The sequence below is a fragment of the Podarcis cretensis genome, assembly GCF_951804945.1.
Source record: "Podarcis cretensis genome assembly, chromosome: 13".
Classification (NCBI taxonomy): Eukaryota; Metazoa; Chordata; class Lepidosauria; order Squamata; family Lacertidae; genus Podarcis; species Podarcis cretensis.
Window position 1 is genome coordinate 4,876,382 of NC_137182.1, and position 22,153 is coordinate 4,898,534.

Here is a 22,153-nt window from a genome sequence, read left to right on the forward strand (position 1 = left end):
CACCATTCAAGGCACGCCAGGGTGCCACGGCACCCTGGTTGAAAACCACTGACCTAAGGAATATTTGCTCTGGGTGAATAGTAAGAAAGTTACTACTTCTTTGAAGAGGTGGAACTTAAAGCGCTCTAGATGTAAATAGTGTGGATGAAAAGTTTCAGAAAACTAATTTTTGAAGTATTTGCATTTTTATGCTGGTGTATTTTTGGAAAACACTTCGTTGGGAGAGAGATTATATCACTCTGAATACTGCCCAATGCTGTATTGCTAATGAGATTTTTATGCAGAGCTGTATAATCACCACTAGGTGTCCTCCCTGTAGTTGTTCCTAATATCAAAACAAGGTATCAGACAAGGTTATTAAATGCAAATACTTCAGAGTAATTTCTAAAAGGAAAATAGTTCAGTTCATTAGAAATAAGAATTCTTTAAAAGCCTCATGTGTTTAAAATCACCTTCTAGAAATCTTTCTGGCATTTTCATGAAAAGTGAACGACTTCTGTCTATCTATTTATTTCAATAATTTCTATCCCTTTTAAGTTGTGTTCACAGTCAGCTTACAACAGCTATAATGAAGATAAAATCAGTAAAATTGATCATATAACAAGAAAACTTACTTAGAATGTCTGCCAAAATAAAAATATCTTCACGAAGCAAGGGAGGTTCAACAGGAAAGGAGCCTGTCTGTTCTGAGCCAGGAGGGAGTCTGACAGAATTGGGTCCACAGTACCGAACCCATGGCTCCTGACAGAATTGGGCCCACAGTACCGAACCCATGGCTCCTGGTGGATGCAGGCCCTGTGTCCGAACCATGGAAGCTGGTGAGCATGACTTCCCCAAAGGCCTCAGGGATCTGGCAGGCATATAAGGAAGAAAGCTGTCCTTAAGGCGTGCTAGAACCCAGTTACTAAGGACCTTTAAAAGTAATGCAAGAACCTTGAGCTTTGCACAGTAGAATATGGGCAGCCGTTCTGGCAGGAGTCAGCCTGTCCCCACCAACAGTCTGGCTGCGGCATTTAGCACCACCTGGAACTTCTGGCATCTCAAGCTGCAGCCCACCTTTCCCACTTCAGGGGCACCAAGAAAGAGCAAGGCTTTTTGTTGCTGTGGTGTAACTAAAAACAGTGCCAATCTTGTAGGCACTGTTGCTGTAGTCACATCCTCTTAACCATGCCCATTTAACAATACCCCGCCTCCCATGACCCTTATTCAAAGGGGATGATAATACAACAACTTTGCTGAGTGATTTTATTGTACCAAACTTTTGAGAATTTTGTTTATATGCCAATAAAGGTTTTGAGATTGATAATGCAGCGGTTGTTTCTTTCTTGGCAACGTTCTGAGAATACAGCCCAAACTTCTTTTTAATTTTTTAAGTGATGGCTTACACTTGGTGGTTGTGTACCACCACAAAACCTGATGCTGGTACTTTGAACCTGCCCTTATTGCACTCATTTTCATTGCTGTGACGAGAGTGGTTCCATACTTCATGTGGCAGGCATGTTTGATACATGTGCACCATTGTTTTTGGCAGCACATAGAGTGTAGACAAACTGCACATCTGGAGGCCCCAGTGAGATGCATATATACCCAGATGGTTAATGGCATGTGTAAATGTATTTATATTGTCCATATGTTTGGGGTTTGCAAACCTGTATAGCAGCAGCAGCAGCAGCAGCAGCAGCAGCAAGAGAGAGGTAGGCAAGCACGGGAAATCGCTATTCACTCCTTCTCACTCCTTGAATGTTTCTCCAATTGCTACAAATGGTCTACCACTAAAGAATTCTCCATAGGGAAAACCCCACTTCGTAAGCTGAAAAGCAGAAGTAAAAGAGAAGGCGTTGCGGTGAGAGACATGAGTTCTGATTTGAGTTTTCACTTGCCTGTTGTGTGCTTGATGTGACTAGTCTTTAAATATACAGTTGTGTGGAAATTCTTAGCCATACCCTTCAGGGCTCTTTCTGAGCAGACCCTGTAAACTTCTTTGGGAACTACTTTTGCTTGAAAAGTGGCACACACATTTATAAAGCTAAAAGTGTCATAGGTACTTGCCACCAGATGATGCCCACCCAGTGCTTGATCCAGTCGTTGCCTTCTTAAAAGGCTACATTCTTTGAAAGCTGATGTGAAAATCCCAAAAGACATCTCTTCCTCATAGAGTGAGGTCTACAGTTGGTGAAACCCTGGGTTGAGTACAGAGATATACCCAACCTGCTTAGGACACAGTGGCGTAGCGTGGGGGGGTGCAGGGGGGACCGGCTGCACCGGGTGCAACATCTGGGGGTTAGGGTTAGGGGGCGCAAATCCACGGGTTAGGGGGCGCAAATTACTTGCCTTGCCCCAGGTGCTGACAACCCACGCTACGCCACTGCTAGAACATCAAGAGATGCAGCCTAAGAACTAGTAGTGTCTGCCAGAGTTGACACCAAGGAAATGTGGACACAACAAGATAGATAGATGATAGATAGATAGATAGATAGATAGATAGAGAGAGAGATGATAGATAGATAGATAGATAGATAGATAGATAGATAGATAGATAGATAGATAGATATAGATAGATGATAGATAGATGATAGATAGATAGATAGATAGATAGATAGATAGATAGATAGATAGATGATAGATAGATAGATAGATAGATAGATAGATAGATAGATAGATAGATGATAGATAGATAGATGATAGATAGATAGATAGATAGATAGATAGATAGGTGATAGATAGATATAGATCACAGCAACAAATGTGCTTCATTTAACTGTTTTGTCTGTTCAGTTTACGAAGACATGTGATTGTGCAAGCATCATGCGCTATGCTTGCAAGGTCTTGGTAATTCACGACTCATTATTGTTGTCCTGTTATAATTATGTTACATGTTATGTTGATATTAAACATGATATTTCTCATGTTTATAAACATTCCATTTTTAATTTACATGGTATTGTTGATACTGGTAACTCATGTGCAGCTATGCTGTTTTACTAGAGAAGGAAAGGTTTGAACGAAGGCATTATTATTATTATTATTATTAACTAGTAAATAGTGTAATGCTTCTTCCAAGTATGTTATTTGTATGGCTTTTTGGGGTATATATGATTCCTGGTATCACATTGATACAGAATTATTATTTTTTCTATAGATGAAGAGCTAAAACAAGGCTCATTCAAAAAAAAGTGGTTATGAAACTGATCTTTTGATCTGAGGAATAGAGGTCTGATCCATGGTAGACTTGCAGTGTATGAATGAGCTACTGCCTCTGCCTTCTTCCCAGCTAAGACAAAATGTATTTGGCTATAAACCTGATCTTCCGCTTTGGGTCAGTCACGAGTGGAAAATTTCTGAGGGAAAGATTCATAATCTAGTTTACAAAATTCCTATTATTTCCCTGTAGCTCCCGAGTATTTTGTATAATTCTCCTCCTGTTTATATCATTCTGGCTAGCATTTTTATACATTGAGTGATAAACATATGTATAGACAGTGGGGTTCAATTGAAATTAAAATCTGTGTTTGGAAAATTTGGAGCATTATACTAAAAACAAAGCCACCGACTCAAACATCTTCCACACTTCCTGTGTGCTTGTGAATGCACATCTGCACACCAGATGATTGACAGACTTTATAGCATTTTATAGTGTTGATTACCTGCTCTGAGGAATGAAGATTTGCCTTGATGGAGTTTTCCCAAGTGTAACTTTGTTAAAAGTATCTCACCCGGGGAGATTGAGCAGCCCTTGGCTAGATGGACCAAGAGATAAGGCAGCATCATACGTCATGTAAGACAGGTCAATATTATTTTTTCCATATTGCAAATGGAGTATTGCAACAGAATGGCTTCCCTAAGCCTCAGGGCAAAGGTTGAATATAAAACGGGACTATCCAGATTCATAGTTCAGTTTCCAAACTGCAATACTATAACAGAGTCAGCAATGTCGTATATCCAGCATATACAATCAGCAGGTATAGAACCAGTCTTCAGAAATGACATTCAAATGCAAAATGAGTCTGTTGAGTCCAGGGAGAAGAAGTATCTTGATGGGTGCAAAATAGAATGGCAGGTGTGTTGCTTTTGTTTCCCCCCCATAAATGTTATGTTAATGTATTATAAGTCCCCATCTTTTTTCTTCCCTTATGGTACTTGTGTGTTTGAGTGATTATGTGTGTATTGCTGTAAGTTGCTTGGAGACCTTCGGGTGATAAATGTAGAATAGGTTTAACAAAAAGAATTGAAATGGATAAATAGTATAAAGGCTGAGTTGAATTGCAAATGAGTAGGATCTTGTTTATTGTTAGCGTTATTGGCGTCACTATTGTTGTAGTTGTGAAATATGTTGGATATTGCAATAGGTTATGCTTAATTAATTTGCTTAATTAATTATATATTGAGCAGTCTACTTGCTTTAATTGTTCTTTTGTATGATTTGGAGTTGCCCGCTGGCTAAGCAGTGAAGTTTTTATTATGTATTTCTTTGTTTTTTTTATCTTGTATGTTTATGTTGTGAACTGCCCTGAGATCTATGGAGGAAGGGTAGTATACAAATTTAATAAGTCATAATGAATAATAATAAAGATTTTGAGATCCAATAATACAACTTGCAATCCTCCTGCACTTAAACTATGTGGCCAGCCCTTTATCTGGATTCAATGGCTAAAGACAGGCATCGCCAGGTCAGTTCATGTGATGGCTAAATACCGTACATTGTTCTAATGTATTTTTAGCGATAAAGTCCTATTTGAATCTTTCAGCACTGAAAAAACCATTTGGGTCCCAGATCTACTATCCTGAATCAAGCGCTCCGTGTATAAATGCTTCTCATTGCAGGTTTAGCCCTCGTATTTGTGTTTAACACTTGGAACATCTTTATTTCCTGCACATTTAAGTGACTTTCTTGTCTTAGAAATGTTTCTAAGCCACTGTGGGTTACACTGTCAGTTAAGTGTTCATGTATGCAAGTTGTCTGTTCTCATGAGAGTTAAGGGAAACTACTCTGCGTGGAACTGTAATTTGCAAGTGAGGAGTAGCAATGCTTTCAGTATACGTCAAACTATTTTGACATGTTACAGCTATGTGCATATCTCCTTTCAGCATACTGAACTTCACACACAATTTCCTTTTAGGCAGAAAAAGCTTTTTTTTTTAATCTGTTTGCATATTTATTAACCCACTGGTCCCTTTGAAAGCTAGAGGCAGCACAGCAGAATACTATTTTTCATAATTTTTATTGTGTTGCAGGCATAATTCTATACCCATTCTTACTATTCCTCGGGCTATAGAGCTTTACATATTCTGCTTACAGAAAATCCCGGCAAACACAACTACTGTACTGTACTAGCTTAAGCTTTCTTCTATTCTGCAATGAAGAACTTTACTTGAAAGAGAGATTATTTTAATTTGCTGGTTTTCTCTCTTCCTCTAATGCATTATTATCTTGTTTTAAAAGTCCATTACTTGGGTTTTATTATTAGCAGACAAAAATACAGAATTAGGTTCCATTACATGAAGGCTTAACCTTCCACAAAGAGCATTCGGAGCGAGCCAGGCGTCATCAATATTTAACAGCTGTTGTTATGAAGCATTTCTTGAGGGAATGTGGGCTCTCTGCTCGCACGCAAGGGCTTAAACAAGAGCCAGGCCACTGTCAGTTGCATGGAAAGATTGACAGTCTGTTCTCATAGCGTGACAGCAAAGCCTTGGTTACTCAGCGCAATTCTTTTATACCAAAGGCATGTTTTCCCCCTGGTGTTTCTGGAAAAAAACAAAACAAAAAAACACACAGCTCTGTTGGGGAGGAGGGGAAGGAAGCAGAGGGTGGAGTTTTCAATTGCGGAGGTGGCTGAGTGCCCAGCAGTTGCTCACTTCCAGGGAAGATACATTGGCAAGCTCTGATCACGCAACCTGCAAAACGCTTGGAGTTGCTTATTGGAAGATGGTACCACCTTGTGGAAATATAAAACTCAAATGGGAGAGCAATTTTGGCTTATTTTAAGGGGCAAGTATTCAAAAGAGAGGGACGTAGGTGACGCTGTGGGTTAAACCACAGAACCTAGAGCTTGCCGATCAGAAGGTCAACAGTTCGAATCCCCGCGACGGGGTGAGCTCCCGTTCCTTGGTTCCTGCTCCTGCCAACCTAGCAGTTCGAAAGCATGTCAAAGTGCAAGTAGATAAATAGGTACCGCTCCAGCAGGAAGGTAAACGGCGTTTCCGTGTGCTGCTCTGGTTCGCCAGAAGCGGCTTAGTCATGCTGGCCACATGACCTGGAAGCTGTATGCTGGCTCCCTCAGCCAGTAAAGTGAGATGAGCGCCGCAACCCCAGAGTCGGCCACAACTGGACCTAATGGTCAGGGGTCCCTTTACCTTTTCATTCAAAAGTGAAGGTTGTATTTTGCTGATTTCTGTATCTTAAATGTCTGGCTGTGCATCTGAAACACCAAAGAACAGAAACATTCAAACGGGGGAAAAGGAGACGGGGAGACAGTTACATGGGGGAGAAAAAGGCACTGCATTACTGCTGGCATTGTTGAGCCTGACACTGTTAGACACCACAACCCTTTATGCAGTGGGTGCCTTGGGCGCAACAACTGTCAAAAGAGCCAGTCTGGCTGAGCAACCAGCCTCAGCCATGGGAGCTGCCACAGAGCTTAGGGTGGAGCCATGGGAGCCATCGAGGGGAAGGATACCCTTCTCAAGAGCACCGTGAGAACTGCAACGAGGGGAACACAAGCCTCATATCCCCATCTGCCTTGTGTCGCCCTGCCAACACAAAGTGCAGGCTGTCTTTTTCTCATTGTGAACCAGGTGTTTGTGGTCCTGCAGGCTATTGAGGACTGATAATTTGGAATAGTTTGTTACTAATTATTAGTTTTAGTTATTAGTTTCTTACAATAAAATTTCGGTTGCTCTTGTTGTTTTACACATTGCCACTTATGTTAAATATGTACCGATTCATCCTTTCCAACAGCTGTTCAGGAGAAGTGTTTGAAAAAGCACGCAGGTCATGAAATAAAGGAAGTTGACATGCTCAAGGAGCCTGCCATACCAGAAGGCGGATTCTTACTGGAGGTGAGTGATAGACAGCGTTTCTTGAACTTCTGAAACACAGGGCAGCAAATAAGACTGCTAAAGCGCCAATCTCTCATACATTTTTACCAACCCAATCGCCAACATTTACTTATGTTAGTTATGGCCTGAAAGAAAAAAACAAATCCAGCTTTTCTAAGATGCATGTAGCTTTCTGTTTGTAGTAGATTCCTACCCATCACAGGAAAACAGGTGAGTGACTGGCATGTAGGTCATCTTGCAGTTTTTGTGGCTTCAGCTGGGGCTGCCATCTGGTGGAGCTGACTGCCAGGGTGAATGGTCAGTGCACAAGTACAGGTTACTCTGCCTGGAATAATAATAATAATAATAATAATAATAATAATAATAATAATAATAATAATTTATTATTTATACCCCGCCCATCTGGCTGGGCCTCCCCAGCCACTCTGGGCGGCTTCCATAGAAACCAAAAATACAGTAAAGGAAAGAGTGGTACAAAAGAGAACCATTAACAAGCCCTTAGTGAAGAACCATAAGCCCGAAAAGGAACAGAGCGACTCATGACTAAGTCGGTCATTGGGAGTAAAGGACTCCTCAAGGGCAAAATGAAATACTTGCAGCTGGTCCTGGGAAGGGTCTGTGAGACCACACTATATAAGCCTTCAGGAGAGGTGCAGTAGCTGCTGAAACAACATGCATCTTTCAGCTCCCCTGAGTCACTTTACTTGCCGTACCTGTTGACTGACCTCTTGTACAGGGGCTCAGTCCCTTTTCTCCTCACTTTAAAATGGATCCAACACACAGAGCTGTGTGCCCTAGTACAAATGGAAGGCCATTTCTCTAGCCTGTCTGCCTTTCCCATCTCTATGTTTACAAGCCCACATCCTTGTGAAAGAAATAACAGGGATGTGTGTTCTGTTTCCAAATTCTGAAAATAGCCATTTGGAAAATAGGCCCACCCTAATGGGCAGAAAAAGGGCAATGTGCTCATAAATGAAGCTGTTCCAGATAAACTAAAAGTTCAGGGTCTAAAAATGTAGTACCATGTTGCGTGACTTGAAAATATGTCAAGGCAAGGCATGTTTCAAGGCTTTGATGGTTTATGCTTTGGTAGCTATAGCAACTTCCTTGCTGGAGATTGCAATACAGTCCACTCTTATTTACTTCAAGTAACAATAGTAAGAGAAATAAATGTGGCTATGGAGTTCACTTAAAAAAACAAAAAACCTTTTACTAACTGTGACCTTGACCAAGACGTCTTTGAAGTAGTTCTTGGCAGACTTTCAGATAAAGCATTGGAAGAAAATACACTCTTTATTATAAAAGCTGTTGCCAAGAGAGGTTAGGGCTACCTCACAATATTTGTCTGCATTAATGTTTCTAAAACACGCTTCTTGCAAGAAAATGATAACTTTAATCAGTAAAATACTTTGAACATTAAACTCACTGTGAACTGTGATGGGCTAATCGTTAAGTAGCACTTTGTGACCATGTAATGAGATCTACACATTGAGCAAAGAAAACAGAGTACATTTTCAAGCCGTGTACTTTTTTTTCTCGGGTGGGGGAGAGAGAAAAAATGATTCTGTTCCTTCTGCAAAATTTGAGACTTTAAAAAATACCATTCTATTTTATCATCAACAAATGTTTACAGTGCATATTTGTTTCAAGTGCTTATCCTAGAATAGAAATTTTGCCTGTACAGTAATTGAATCCATGTGAATATACAACATGCTGTCATTTATTCTCATAAAGAGTAGCATTGTTTATTTGTAAGTCTCCTTGGTACTATAAACATCATTTTTTAAAAAGGATTCTAAAAACATTTTAGAAGCCAGCTAGGCTGTTTTATTAACAAAACAAATATAGGATTCATAGCACATTGATAAGAGTTTTGCTCATACAGTATTTGTTTTTCCCCTTACAAGTTAGCGGCCAGATTATCAGGTCCCAATCTGGGAAATGGAAAGGGCCAGAGTTGACTATATCAGAGCTTGGCTGTATTACCTATTATTTTTTCAGACCGTTCTATGTATGGGGCAAGTTACAGAGCAACATAAGATTCTAAAATACCAGTTCCAGGGAGTTTGCATGCGTAGGGCTGGTTCACACTTGACCCATGCCTAGGAAACATGCATCTGACTGGTTTTCCACATGCCATATTCTTTCTAGGGACAGATCCCCATATATATATATATATTTTGTGCCAAATTGCAGCAAATGTCAATCTGGAGAAAAACTGGCAAACAGTGGGTTTTCCCAATGGGGAAAGTGGAAGTGTGGGTGAACCCTTAGTGTTGATCTGCATTCTAGAAGAAAATCCCAAGGAACCACTGCACATAGTATTTCCTATAAGAGGATGCAGGAGAAAGACAGTACAAGCTGAATGCAAAAGGAACAGTCTTTGTGGAGGCTGAAGGCAGGGGCTTCTCTGCAGGGTAAACATTGCAGACTCTGGAAAACAAGGATCAAGAGGGAAGTAGCTCAGTGCAGAACAAGAAGCTTCTTGATGGCTCCGGCACCTTCTTGGCTCTTGCCATAGAATATTGTATGCCATTGATTAGCAAATGTCATCCAGGATCTCCAAAGCCTGATGAAATATGGAGGCACAAGCATTATCAAGATCACTGAAATGCTCCCAGTCCAGAGGGTTTGGATCATACAGTTTGTTGTACCATACCACACAGTGATTTATAACTAGATTTTTCAAGGAAAGCTCATAGTTAGGGCATCCTGCTGAACTACTGTAATTTAGATATATATTTTTAAAACCGCATGAAGACATCTTCTCTGTAAAGATCACCCTTGTCTCCTTTGAGGGGAAGGCTATGATGATGATGATGATGATAGTAATAATCAGTGCTTTTTTCTTTAAAAAAATGTTTAGGGGTACTCTCATTTTGACTGAAGAAAATCACCATTTTATAGTTCAAATTGAGAAAAATAAATACAGTAAATGGACAAAAGTACAAAGATTTACAAAATGTTTAGGGGTATGCATACCCCTGCTTTCCCCTGGAAAAAAGCACTGGTAATAATATTACCCCCCCCCCAAAAAAAAATCCTTATTATTTACCATGTGTGTATATTCACTATTTGGCAGATTAAGAAAAAACATGACACCTGTAATGAATAAGTAAAATATATTTCTGGCCATTTTGTTTCATCATTTCTTCCTTTGCTTTTCTTCTTCCATAGTCACTGAGTGGTTTTGTTCTGGTGGTGAGTGCTGATGGAATGATATTCTATGCATCACCAACAATTGTGGATTATCTAGGATTTCACCAGGTAAGGGGATTAAATTAAATATGTGGAGTCTTACATATTTTGCTGTACTTGTGTTCAGTCTTCCATTTTGCTCCATTTTTTGGGTCAAAAACTCTAAAAACCATACCAGTACTTCATATCCCTTTATAAGCATACACTGAGAAGAATCCGTATACTGTCTCAGAATGGTATTGTGTGTTAAAGGAACTCTGATTATAGTACGTGCACCCAAATAGCATTCAGTTGCCCACCGTGTTGGGCTCACTTACACACAAACTGTTGTCCTTTGGGTTCAAAACCTCCCCTCGTTGCCCCTTGTTCCAGGCCATAATAGCAATTTAAATGCCATAGGTTGGAGTGAAATGAAGGGACTGATTCTTTCCTATGAGAAAAGGTATTAGCTTTCCAAAAAGAAACAAACCCCAAAACTTATTTGTGCTATATTTTAAAAAATGCGAGCGATCAGATGCCAAAGACAGTATGAATGTAATCAAATATTACTCTTTTAGACTGATGTAATGCATCAAAATATATATGATTACGTTCATGTGGATGACCGGCAGGATTTCTGCAAACAACTACACTGGGCCATGAATCCGCCACAACTCATTTCTGGACAACATGTGCCAACGGAGTCAGGTATGTTTGGTTAACAGTCTGTCAATACAGGTAGATACCTGCAAGATAATGGTGTGGAGGAAAGGAGGAAGAAATGGGGCTGAGGTGGGGAGATCTTTCCTTATCTCATTTACCCACCCACTTGCCATTGGTCATGCTTTGCCCTCTCTCTGCTTCCATTTTGCTTTGCTCCACCCCCACCCCCATCCTTTGCTCTGTGCACTGCTACTCTTCCCTGCCATCTCAGTCTCTGATCCCACCTTACAGGCAGCCCTGCCCCCCAGGAATCCTGGGAACTGTAGTTTAAGGGTACTGGGAATTGTAGTTCTAAGAGGGGTAAACTTGTTCCCAAAGTTCTTTTAAATGATTGTGGTGTGGATATGAGTTCTCGCTCTCTTTTTCCCTCACTCTCTCACGGACGCATCCTTCCTCAGATGCATGCCTGTTTTATCTGTTGTCATTGTTGGAATTGTAACTTTCATTTCACAATTTTTAGGAGAAGAATTCATCCTTAATGAAATGTTTAAAGCACAGGAGGGAAGCAGAACGCCATCAGACTTTTCATCCTTTTTAACTCGGTGCTTCACTTGTCGAATTCGCTGTCTTTTAGACAGTACTTCTGGCTTCCGTGTAAGTAAATCTTCCGTGTTATTAGTTCATTTCAAAATAACGACGTGTGTGAAATGTGGAAATCTTGAAACAGAGCATTCTTTATAAAGGCATCCCCCCCCCCCCTTTATGCATGTTCTACTCGTTCGCAACTACGTTTACATGCAGTGCCAGGAAATAAGTAAATAATCCAATTCATACCTGGAAATGTCCTCATGGCTCGCAAGCAGACCCTCCCTGGAGCCTGAAGAGGATGGATGAAGCCCTGAAGCGACTGGAGGCGCAACAGGGCTTTGTTTACGCTGTTCAGCCTCCTTGGCTAACAACTTTCCTGCGCATCCTCCTGCCGGCTCCAGAGCTTCAATCCTAGTTGTGGATATTTTGGGATACATAATTTTTGATCTGGATTGGAGAGAGCGGCAGATGGGATGTTTAGGCGGTGCTCCCCACTTTACACAATTTTTACTTATGCCCACGGGGGGCCTGGAACATAACCCCCATGTAAGTTTCAATTATTTTCCTAAAGTATTGCTGCTGCAACATTGCAGTAAAGGGGTGCAATATTGCAACTACAATGCCTACATTTCAGGAGGGAACTATATGACAGGTGAGAAATGGGAGAGTTAAAGATTGCTTCCCTCCCCTTTCTGCTGCTGGAAGTCATCCATCATTGGAACAGGATCACTGGATACAACCATTCACAGCTGATGGTGTGCATGAGGTTCTTTTGCACAAAAATGGCTTTTCTGGTTCCACAGAGGAAGCTGCCTTCTACTGTCCACAGTTGGGGGGCAGTTTCTGTGCAGGGTTTCAGACAAGGGTCTCCTAGCATTAGCTGGTGACGCCAGGGATGGAGCTCGGAAACATTTGATGGCAACTCACATCCTCTGCCAGGGAGCCATGGCGCTTCTGCAGGTTTTTGGACAGTATGCAATTTTTCTGATAACCAAAGTAGTGGAAGCTGTTTCTGCACAGTTGGATCTCAGAATGACTCTTAAGGAGGAGCCAGTGGGTCAGATTTCTTACTTTTTAAAGCACATTTCCACTCTCATACTTTCATGTGGCTCAGGATGGAATACGTGGAGTTTTTCACATCTCAGCACATAGAAGCGTAGAGTTGTAGAGCTGCTTCCTTCCTTGTGAGCTGGGCAAATGAGAGGAAGACCAGCCCAGAGAAACCTAGCGACTTCACAGCTAAACAGTTATTGAAGCCCAAGTCAACCCAAAGTCTTACACTCCATCTGATACACCTCACTGGATCGTGATATGATTCCTTGCCACACCAGAGTTGTCTCCACTGTGTTATCCATGTGGATCTTCTCAAGGTAGAGGTAGGGATTCTAGCTACATCCAAGTGACTATGGCAACGTATGACTCTACCCAGTGATAGGAACCAAGCAAGCAGAGTAAGAACATTACAATTTGATGAGGTTTACACATTTCAAATGGTTTTTTGTGGAACAATGCTTGCCAACTTTCTCCCGTGTTTTTCCTGTTTTCCAGGCGATGCACTTTCAAGGCAAACTGAAATTTCTCTTTGGGCAGAAAAAGAAGTCATCCTCAGGAGCAATATTACACCCTCAGCTGTCCTTATTCTGCATAGTGGTGCCACTTCTGCTTCCTTCTGTGACTGACATGAAGCTAAAAAGCCTTTTTGTGAAATCAAAATGCAGATCTGATCAAGCAGCCACAACAGATGCAAAGCAAGTACAAATGCATCTTGAGACTTCTTATTAGTATTTGTCATAGCCCCCAGACTCCAAGTTCTCAAAGTGCCTGAGCAATAGAAGCTCAGAGCAGGGGGTGGATCCACTCCACAGCCTGGTGGGGGCAAAGAGAAAGGCAGGTAAAGGTTGGTGACGCCAAGGCTAAAAATGGGCAAAGCACTGTAAAGCTACAGTCCTGTGTATGCACACATGAGAGTAAGGTTCTTTTTTGTCATTGTTTCAGATATATTGAATTTTCTCCTCTGTCTGTGCTTAGTGCTACCACTCAAATCACTCATGATCTGGCAAATGCTGCACTGACAACCTGCCAGTAAATAACGTCAATACAATACCTGTCAAACGTGTAGCATCTTACATTCCATCAATACTTTTTGTCCTGTAATGGGATAAAGGGACATGCCCAAACATATAATTGCACTACAGTACTTGAAACGTATTCTGTAGCAGTCTAAGAATGATTAATCCAGTCATATGACTTCTGCTACGAACCCAAGTAAGATAATGGATGTATTGATGTGCAAATTCTTTCAATGTGGAATTCAGAAGTTGCTTTGAAGTGCTTTTTTGTGGCATTTACTATGACAGTGGCATGCATGCATATCCATAGTGTAATTTATAAAAACGTTTTGGTTTTATTTAATCTTTGCAGCTCAAAGGCTATTTCTGAACAGTATATGGCTGATCTTCATAGAAGGAATGCTTTCCAAGAAGGTATCATTTTCACCAGTGGTTTTTAAAATCATTATTCTGCATTTATCCATGTAATAACTTTATGTGGTGTTTGCTTGAATTTTTCTTTCAAGGTAAAGCTTCCCCATTTTCCTTTGCAGTTGCTATTGTGGCTCAGGTTGCTGATATATAAATGGATTGCAGCAGCTATCCTCTTGAAACATTTGCCATTCTTTAGCAGTTCGAAAGCACGTCAAGTTCAAGTAGATAAATAGGTACCGCTCCGGCAGAAATGGCGTTTCCGTGCACTGCTCTGGTTCGCCAGAAGCGGCTTAGTCATGCTGGCCACATGACCCAGAAGCTGTTTGTGGACAAACACCAGCTCCCTGGGCCTATAGAGCGAGACGAGCGTGCAACCCCAGAGTCATCTGCGACTGGACTTAATGGTCAGGGGTACCTTTACCTTTTTAATCCATTAATGCAAGCGGAGACCCTTGAGATTTCACACAAATGTTGTTATGGGTTCCACCCCCCCCCCCAAGAACTGGAGGGCTGCATTTAGCAGTTCACTGGAGAAAGAGGTTGGGGGTGACCAAGTTCCCTCCCCATCTCTAGTCGCAGATTATGCTTTGTCAGCCTGCCAGGCTTTCTCCTTCAAGTTTTTTTGCTTTATTGACTGGTCTGCAGTGTTTGGGCTTTACCGGTTATGTGTTTTGTTTTGTTTTTTGCCATTTTAAATTAAAATGTCCCAGAGATATAACAGTAACATACCCCCAAAATAACTGCCCTACCTCCCCTGTGAAATTAAAGACCGCCTTTGCACTAGCTAGCTAGAGGTTTGTGTACAGATTTCACACATTTAGGTGTTGCTATCTAGTTATTCCGGCTGGCTGAACAAGCATATGTAGTGCCGAAACAGTGCGATTGAAAGGGGTTTAAATCGAAGCAATGTGCTTCCCATATTAGGCAATGACAAACTTAGACTTATGTTTTCTCTATCCTGAATGAGTGTTCGGTGCTTCATTGAATAGATAGATTGCGTACTTATCAGATGCTAAAGCATTTATGAAGTAGCATACTTAAAATATTTTCCACCAAAAACATTGTCCTTCAAATTTTATAGGAAAGAATAATAGAGAAAATGGAATTTCTCTGAAGAGGCTGCAAGCAAACGAAGACCATTGGGTTTGGATACAGGCCAGTACTCAAGTTCAATACCGAAATGGTTCTTCAGAATATGCCATTGCTCTACAGCAAGCTCCCAAGTAAGTATGCTTAAAACATAAGCATTTCAAAATATAAATATATTGTGTGAGAAATAAGCTAAGAGGAAAGATTGCTTTTTTGTCATTCTGACTGGTGTAGAAAGTGCAACATTCAGCTAAAGACTCACGGCCAAAGAAATGAATGGAATTAAGGGCACCCAAGTAGCAGTTGCTCATGAGCATGGATGTTTCTGGAGTCAGATGATAATAATTTAATAATAATAGTTTATTATTTATACCCCGCCCATCTGGCCGGGTTTCCCTAGCCACTGAGTGGGTAACGGGAGCTGGCTGCTGGTGGGACAGTGAGTCTGGGCGTGGACCCCTGTGCCATTGCAGCATGGGACTCTGCTTCAAGGGAGTTCTTTAGACCACAATGCTATCCACTCCTGTTGCCTCCTAGCTCCTTCCTGGTCCCATCCATCACAGATCTTCTGTGCCCTATCACCTCTTTCCAGGTGACACCCCCTCCTCATGAAGTCTGCAGTTCCCATAAGCTCTGACATGCTGTACTTTATACACTAATTTGAAAATACTGTTGCTTACGAGGATAACCTGTAGCATCTCACTAAAAACATCTGGTGCGGCTTCTACTTGCCTAAACATCTGCTGATTTTTGTTGGATCTACCTTTTGAATTTTTAAACAATTCAGACACGTGGAGGTGAGAGTTGAAGTCAGACCAATATTGCTTTGGTTGGCATGTTTCTAAACACAGTTTAGAATTTTATTCTCACTACCAAGGCCTCCCTCTACTGGTCAATAATGTCAATATTTGTAATCACATCCTTTCTGAGCTGCTTGTGGGCAGACGTCTCAGTGGCCATGAGCAAAGCTTTTACTTGTGCAAGTATTCCATACAGTTGGAAGCATGTTTAAAAGGTGCTTACCTCCATGTACTAGAAGACACTAGATTTTGTGAATGTTTTTGATTCAATTATTAATTTTGATTTTTTTTTTGGAAGCTATGTACACCCTTTCTCCCATGCTGGAGTTCACACCCAGATAGATAAAGAGATACATGAGCACTCATACAAACTGCTTGTTAGCTGTTTCCCCTCATAACAAGGCTAGCTCACCTCATTTGTTACATACAAATATTGTTGCTGGATCAAAGGTTTAGTTACCAAGGGCAACCAGAGATTTTGGTCATACACAATGAGGCTTAAAAAAACTTTTTTTTACATACTGCAAGCCCATAACTGGGGACGCGGGTGGCGCTGTGGATTAAACCACAGAGCCTAGGGCTTGCCAATCAGAAGGTCAGTGGTTCGAATCCCTGCGACAGGGTGAGCTCCCGCTGCTCAGTCCCTGCTCCTGCCAACCTAGCAATTCGAAAGCACATCAAAGTTCAAGTAGATAAATAGGTACTGCTCTAGCAGGAAGGTAAACGGCGTTTCCGTGTGCTGCTCTGGTTCGCCAGAAGCGGCTTAGTCATGCTGGCCACATGACCCGGAAGCTGTACGCCGGCTCCCTCAGCCAATAAAGTGAGATGAGCACCGCAACCCCAGAGTCGGCCACGACTGGACCGAATGGTCAGGGGTCCCTTTACCTTTACCTTTAAGCCCACAACTTATGCATTCAGCTTTACAGGCTTGGCAAAAAAAATTAAAAGGGCAGTGGGCATTCGGGGGGGGGGGGACTTGGAGAATCCCAACTGCCATTCATCCCAGTGTGTTTTCACTATACACCATTTTGACTTAGGCACGATCCCTGGAAGATAATCCCCACATAAATTGTGGGTTTACTGTGTAGGCTTATGAGATCTAGTCTGACGGTGGTGTCTCAGGAAGAAGTGTGCTCCTGACTACCCATTGCTGGAAATGGCAGGAGGGTGCCAATCAGACATTGCATGTTATATATATTTGACCACCAAACCATACATGATTTTTTAAAAACTTTATTTTTAAAATTTTAAAACTACAAACATCTGTATAGCGTGAAAGGCAAAACATGATAAGAAAAGTGGAAAAGGAGAGAGAATGAATGTTGGGGAAATAGTTTACACAATGATATTAAATTAACATCAAAAAGTTATATAGAGTTATTCAATCTGCTACCCTCTCATTCCAAAAATGACTTATTGGAGAGGTGCTTTCATTCTTGTCAGGAGTGGGCTGATTAACAGTCTGTTGGAGGTGCATTCTGGTGTTTAACAAATAGATTAGCTAGAGAATTAGGCATGAACAGGCATCTAGAGCTATTGCTCTTCCCTGACACTGAGAGCAAGTTTGCCTCCTATTAATGACAGCCAGCTGCACAGACTCTGTCTCGCTTGCCAAAGCCTCATGCTTTGCACAGCCACTTGTAGAGCAAAACATAAGGAGCCAGATTGGACATCTGGGTAATGGTATGGAAATAAATTGTTAATCTCAGTGATAAAACACAGCACACTAAGGAAAGGTCTTCATACAACCTATAGCTTGTGGGATTTCATTGCTAGAAGATAGGCTGATTCGCTTTGAATAAGGATTTAACATATCCATGGAGGAGACGACTGCCAGTAGCTGTAAGCCCCCATCTCTGTAACTAGAACCCCATGTCAATAAATTGTATACTTGCAAATGCCGCTGAACAGGGGGTGTTCCTCACCTTCATGCCTTGGCTATGAGCTTCAAGAGACTTGTGTCTGCAGCTGAAGCAGAATGGGGGATTAGAGAAACTTCTGATCCAGTGGAAATTCTTAAATTAGTGAGAAGCTTTTTGAAATCTTTTTGCTTCTTCAAGATAAATGTAGGTATATTTAAACACTTTTAATTGATAGTTGGACAAAACCCAAAACTTCCCAGTCTACTTAGAGTAGACGCATTGAAATTTAAAGACCTGTTAGTCACGTTTTTTCTAGTGTTGGAGTCAACCTTTTGCAACTGTGAAATTTGCAGGAAAATGTAAGTTAATATTTAATGGAATAATCCACACACATAAATGAGAGGATACTGCGCAACATACACACTGGTAAATTTATAACATATAATAAACAATAATGCACTATTCAATCAAAACTGAAAAACAGGCAGCTGATAGCAGTGATATGCCAATGAATTCTTGCTCTTCTCCATCACCATATTTCACATGTTGCTGGGGGGAAAAGCCTTTACAAGTTTTAAAAAATATTTTTTTTCTACCTTTATTGAAAGGGAAGACTGTCATCAGAAGATAACAAGCAGCCCTGCAAACACAAAAAGGAACAGGGAAAACCTTGTACAGATGAAGTATAGTAAGTGGGCCCCAAGGAAAAAAGAGCAGGACAGCATAAAAGTCAAGTTTGAACCTTGTACAGATGACGAAGAATGTTTTATTCAGCAAGAACTTGTCGGTCCTACTGCATCGCTATTCGGTACTCAATACAGTAACAACAGAAATGGCATTTCGACTTCAGTGAATCCATCAAATTACTGTACTAGAAGTCAGCGTAATGAGATTACATGTTCAAGCAAAACTCCTAGACCTTTCTACAATAGAGACCAACGGCTCTTTAGTTTATCATCAACCTGTCCTTCTCCCTGGGGTGGCACAGAAAATTGCCAGCCTCATCCAAGCTTGCAGCAGTACACAACACAAAGTTATTCTGGAGAATACATGAAGTTACAATGTCCATTAGTATCCTCAGAAACTCCGTACAACACGGGGTTGGCTCATAACATCAAAACTGAATATGATTCAGATTCTGAAAATATAGATGCTGTTTCAGCAAGTCGGGTCTGGATTGGTGAAAACAGCACAAGGAAAAAGCAAGCGATCCGTTTTCCTACTAGGGTTCACCTCAAAACAGAACTGGACCTCAGTGAGCATCTGTCTCCTTGCCAAACCCCAAAGCAGTGTGTTTATCCGCCGTATAACTGGCAACACATTGTGATGCACCACCCCAGCCTCGGCAGAAGTGGACCTGGCAAAGGAATTCACAGCAAGGAGATAATACCTCTGAGCTCCCAAAACTCAGCCTGTGCAGAAGCAGTGGAGGGTGCACAAGACACACATTACTGGAATGAATTTTATAATCCCAGTTTAGTAGAAGAGAGGGGGCTGAATAGGCAAGTTCTGAAGATGCAGTGTGAATTTAAAAACCCCAGCTTTATTCAGACAGTCAAACACGAGCCCTTAGAGTCTTCTCGCATGTCTGGCAGAGTACAAATGACTTTTCCTGAAAGCACATTAGCCGGCTCTCAACCTCATAAAATAATGGGATGTGCATTTTCACAACAAATGGTATAGGTGTGCTTCCAGATGTTCACAACTGCCTTGTTAGTGCAGAGATGGGACAAAAGAGGAAGTTTCTCATTAATAGGGCACTCCCCATTACAGGGATTTAAGGATCTATTTGACATTGTTTTGGGGCAACACAGTGTCCTAGCCATGATTAGCCTTCCTTAACTTAAGGATAGTGTGTGATAGGTACCCATATATATAGTACCGAACATCCACAAAACATGACAGAGAAGTGGCCTTAATATTCATAAAAGCACTGTAGAATATTATTGCAGGCAATTCCCTACTGAAATTGAAGGCCAATTTAAAGGTCTGTTTTAAGAAAAAGAAAATGTTTGCATAAAACAACATAGCAGTTAATTTCCCTCTGCTGGTAGTTCTTTGGCTCCCAGGTAGTTCAAACATCTCTCTTGTGCTATTCAAAAATAAAAAATTAGTCCCATATGAACAACAGGGATGCAAAAGGCATACTTCTCCATTTCCAGTCTTTTAGGCTCCAAGCAGGAGAAGTTAAAAAAGAGAGAAGGTGGATATCAGGAAAAATGGAGTCACAAAAAAGGACACAAAGTAGGGGATTACTGCAATCCTAACTGGAGATGGGGCATAAGAGTAGGGAAGATCTCTAATCTGCCTGGGCAAGCTTTTAAAGGTATGGCTGCTGAGGATGTTTGGCTATTATTGTTGCCTCTTACTAAATTGTGGAGGGACGAGGGATGTGGGTAAAAGCCTCAGTGCCTAGGGCTTGCCGATCGAAAGGTCGGCGGTTCGAATCCCCGTGGCGGGGTGCGCTCCCGCTGCTCGGTCCCAGCGCCTGCCAACCTAGCAGTTCGAAAGCACCCCTGGGTGCAAGTAGATAAATAGGGACCACTTACTGGTGGGAAGGTAAACGGCGTTTCCGTGTGCTGCGCTGGCTCGCCAGATGCAGCTTTGTCACGCTGGCCATGTGACCCGGAAGTGTCTCCGGACAGCGCTGGCCCCCGGCCTCTTGAGTGAGATGGGCGCACAACCCTAGAGTCTGTCAAGACTGGCCCGTACGGGCAGGGGTGCCTTTACCTTTTACTAAATTGTAATCTGGAACCCCTGATCCTACAGATCAACATATTGCAGTGGCATAAATGGTGATTAGCACTGTTTCTACTAGTGCTGCTCAGGAAATCCCAGTTTATTTCCTTCCAGTTGGAAGTGCCTGGTGCTTCTATGAATCATGAGGGTAGGTGTTAAGTCCAACTGTTAGCGCCGCATTAATTTGTTGGGGTATGCAACCAGCAGACAAAGTTGAAGCCACAGCCTATGGGCTCTGGGGATGGGGCATGAACGATAATACAGAACTAAAACATGATTTAACTTGAATATCTCCTTGCTTGCATTTGTATTGTAATGCTTTGCTTTCCAGTCATATTTTATATGGAATATACAATTGCATCTCTGCAAAGCTTTTAATGGGCAATGTACATTGAATTTAATTAAGTCACTGTGTAATCAGGATTTTGTTTTTTGTTTTATAAACCCAAATACTAACACTGGATATTTAACCTAGTCATTCATGTGTCCTGTTGCCTTCCTGAACAAAAAATATGCTACTAATTTACAGCGTGATCTGATCCATATCTATTCAGAATATTGAGTTCAATGTGTGATGTTCAACTAAGTTTTACTGAGAGTAGATCGATCATAATTAATGAACATGATTAAGTTAGGTCCATTAATTTCAACAAGTCTACTCTCAGTAAAACTTAGTTGAATACCAGCTAATGAGACTTATTCCTTAGGGGGAATCATAATCAAATGTGCACATTCTATATCAAGAAAATAATGACTTTCATGTTCCCGAAATGTATTAATAGGGGAGAAATTATAGAGCATTTTTCACTATGAAGACAATTTCACTACCAAATGAAAATAAGTAGCAGCTATTTATTTGAAGGAACACAGACTTAAAATGCACAATGTAAAGTGATCAACTAATATTTTAGCTTAATCATGCTCACTGTTCATAAACTATATTATCCAGTTGCTCTATGATCTTCATATCTTTAGCATCATTTTTAAGTGATTAAACAGTATTAATATGAATAGAAAAAGTTTGCAAAATAACTGTTTCCAAATAAAGTTTCTATGCTTGGTTTTTATCCTTTAAAATGTTGGTTTGCACATGTAAAAATAGATTATGTGATTTACATATATTACCTCAAATGTCTAATTTGAGTTATTGAACTGATCAGCAAAGGTAAAAGAGGAAGCAACAAAAATAGACTTTGTACTACTATTTTAAGACACTATATTTCTAATTTATTCTATAATATCAGTCCTAGTAGCCTGAAAATATATCAAGCTGAGGCTAAGTAGAATAAATTCGTTATTTTGGTATATTCCTCTGGAAAGGAAAAAAGTATGCTCAAAATTACAGCATCCTGTCTGCTTGACAAAATAGTAGCACTATTGAGAGCCTTTTTGTAAAGGTTTATTACTCTTACAATCTTAAATAATATTACTTACATTTATACTCGGCTGCTGCCTAAAATGTAAAATCCAGCATTTGTTAATAAATATTCTATATTTAAGTGTGGAATTTGTAATACTGTTCAGTATTGCCTAATGTGTGAAGATTCTTGTACAGTGGTACCTCGGTTTTCGAACAGCTTAGTTCACAAACAACTTGGAACCCGAACGCTGCAAAACCGGAAGTAGGTGTTCCATGGCTTTAAAAGAGGATTAGATGACTGAACAGAGGAGAGGGCAGTCAAAAGCTGCTAGC

The 22,153-nt window shown here is 40.9% G+C and overlaps 1 protein-coding gene and 1 long non-coding RNA gene across 2 annotated transcripts in view; one reads left to right on the plus strand and one right to left on the minus strand.

Annotated features, from left to right (window-relative positions):
- AHRR (aryl hydrocarbon receptor repressor) overlaps positions 1-19,405 on the plus strand; it is a 35,526-nt gene extending 16,121 nt beyond the window's left edge. The window contains exons 3-10 of the mRNA XM_079949545.1: positions 6,959-7,059; positions 10,237-10,326; positions 10,815-10,944; positions 11,420-11,553; positions 13,036-13,235; positions 13,909-13,970; positions 15,052-15,193; positions 18,330-19,405. Coding sequence (XP_079805671.1) covers positions 6,959-7,059; positions 10,237-10,326; positions 10,815-10,944; positions 11,420-11,553; positions 13,036-13,235; positions 13,909-13,970; positions 15,052-15,193; positions 18,330-19,404 — 1,934 coding nt within the window. The 3' untranslated portion in view covers position 19,405. The remainder of the gene's footprint in view (positions 1-6,958; positions 7,060-10,236; positions 10,327-10,814; positions 10,945-11,419; positions 11,554-13,035; positions 13,236-13,908; positions 13,971-15,051; positions 15,194-18,329) is intronic.
- On the minus strand, positions 9,238-11,412 carry LOC307201212. The gene is made up of 2 exons (XR_013832654.1): positions 10,983-11,412; positions 9,238-9,628 (listed from the first exon to the last, which is right to left on the minus strand). It is a non-coding gene; the product is annotated as an uncharacterized lncRNA (long non-coding RNA).
- Positions 19,406-22,153: the final 2,748 nt, after the last annotated feature.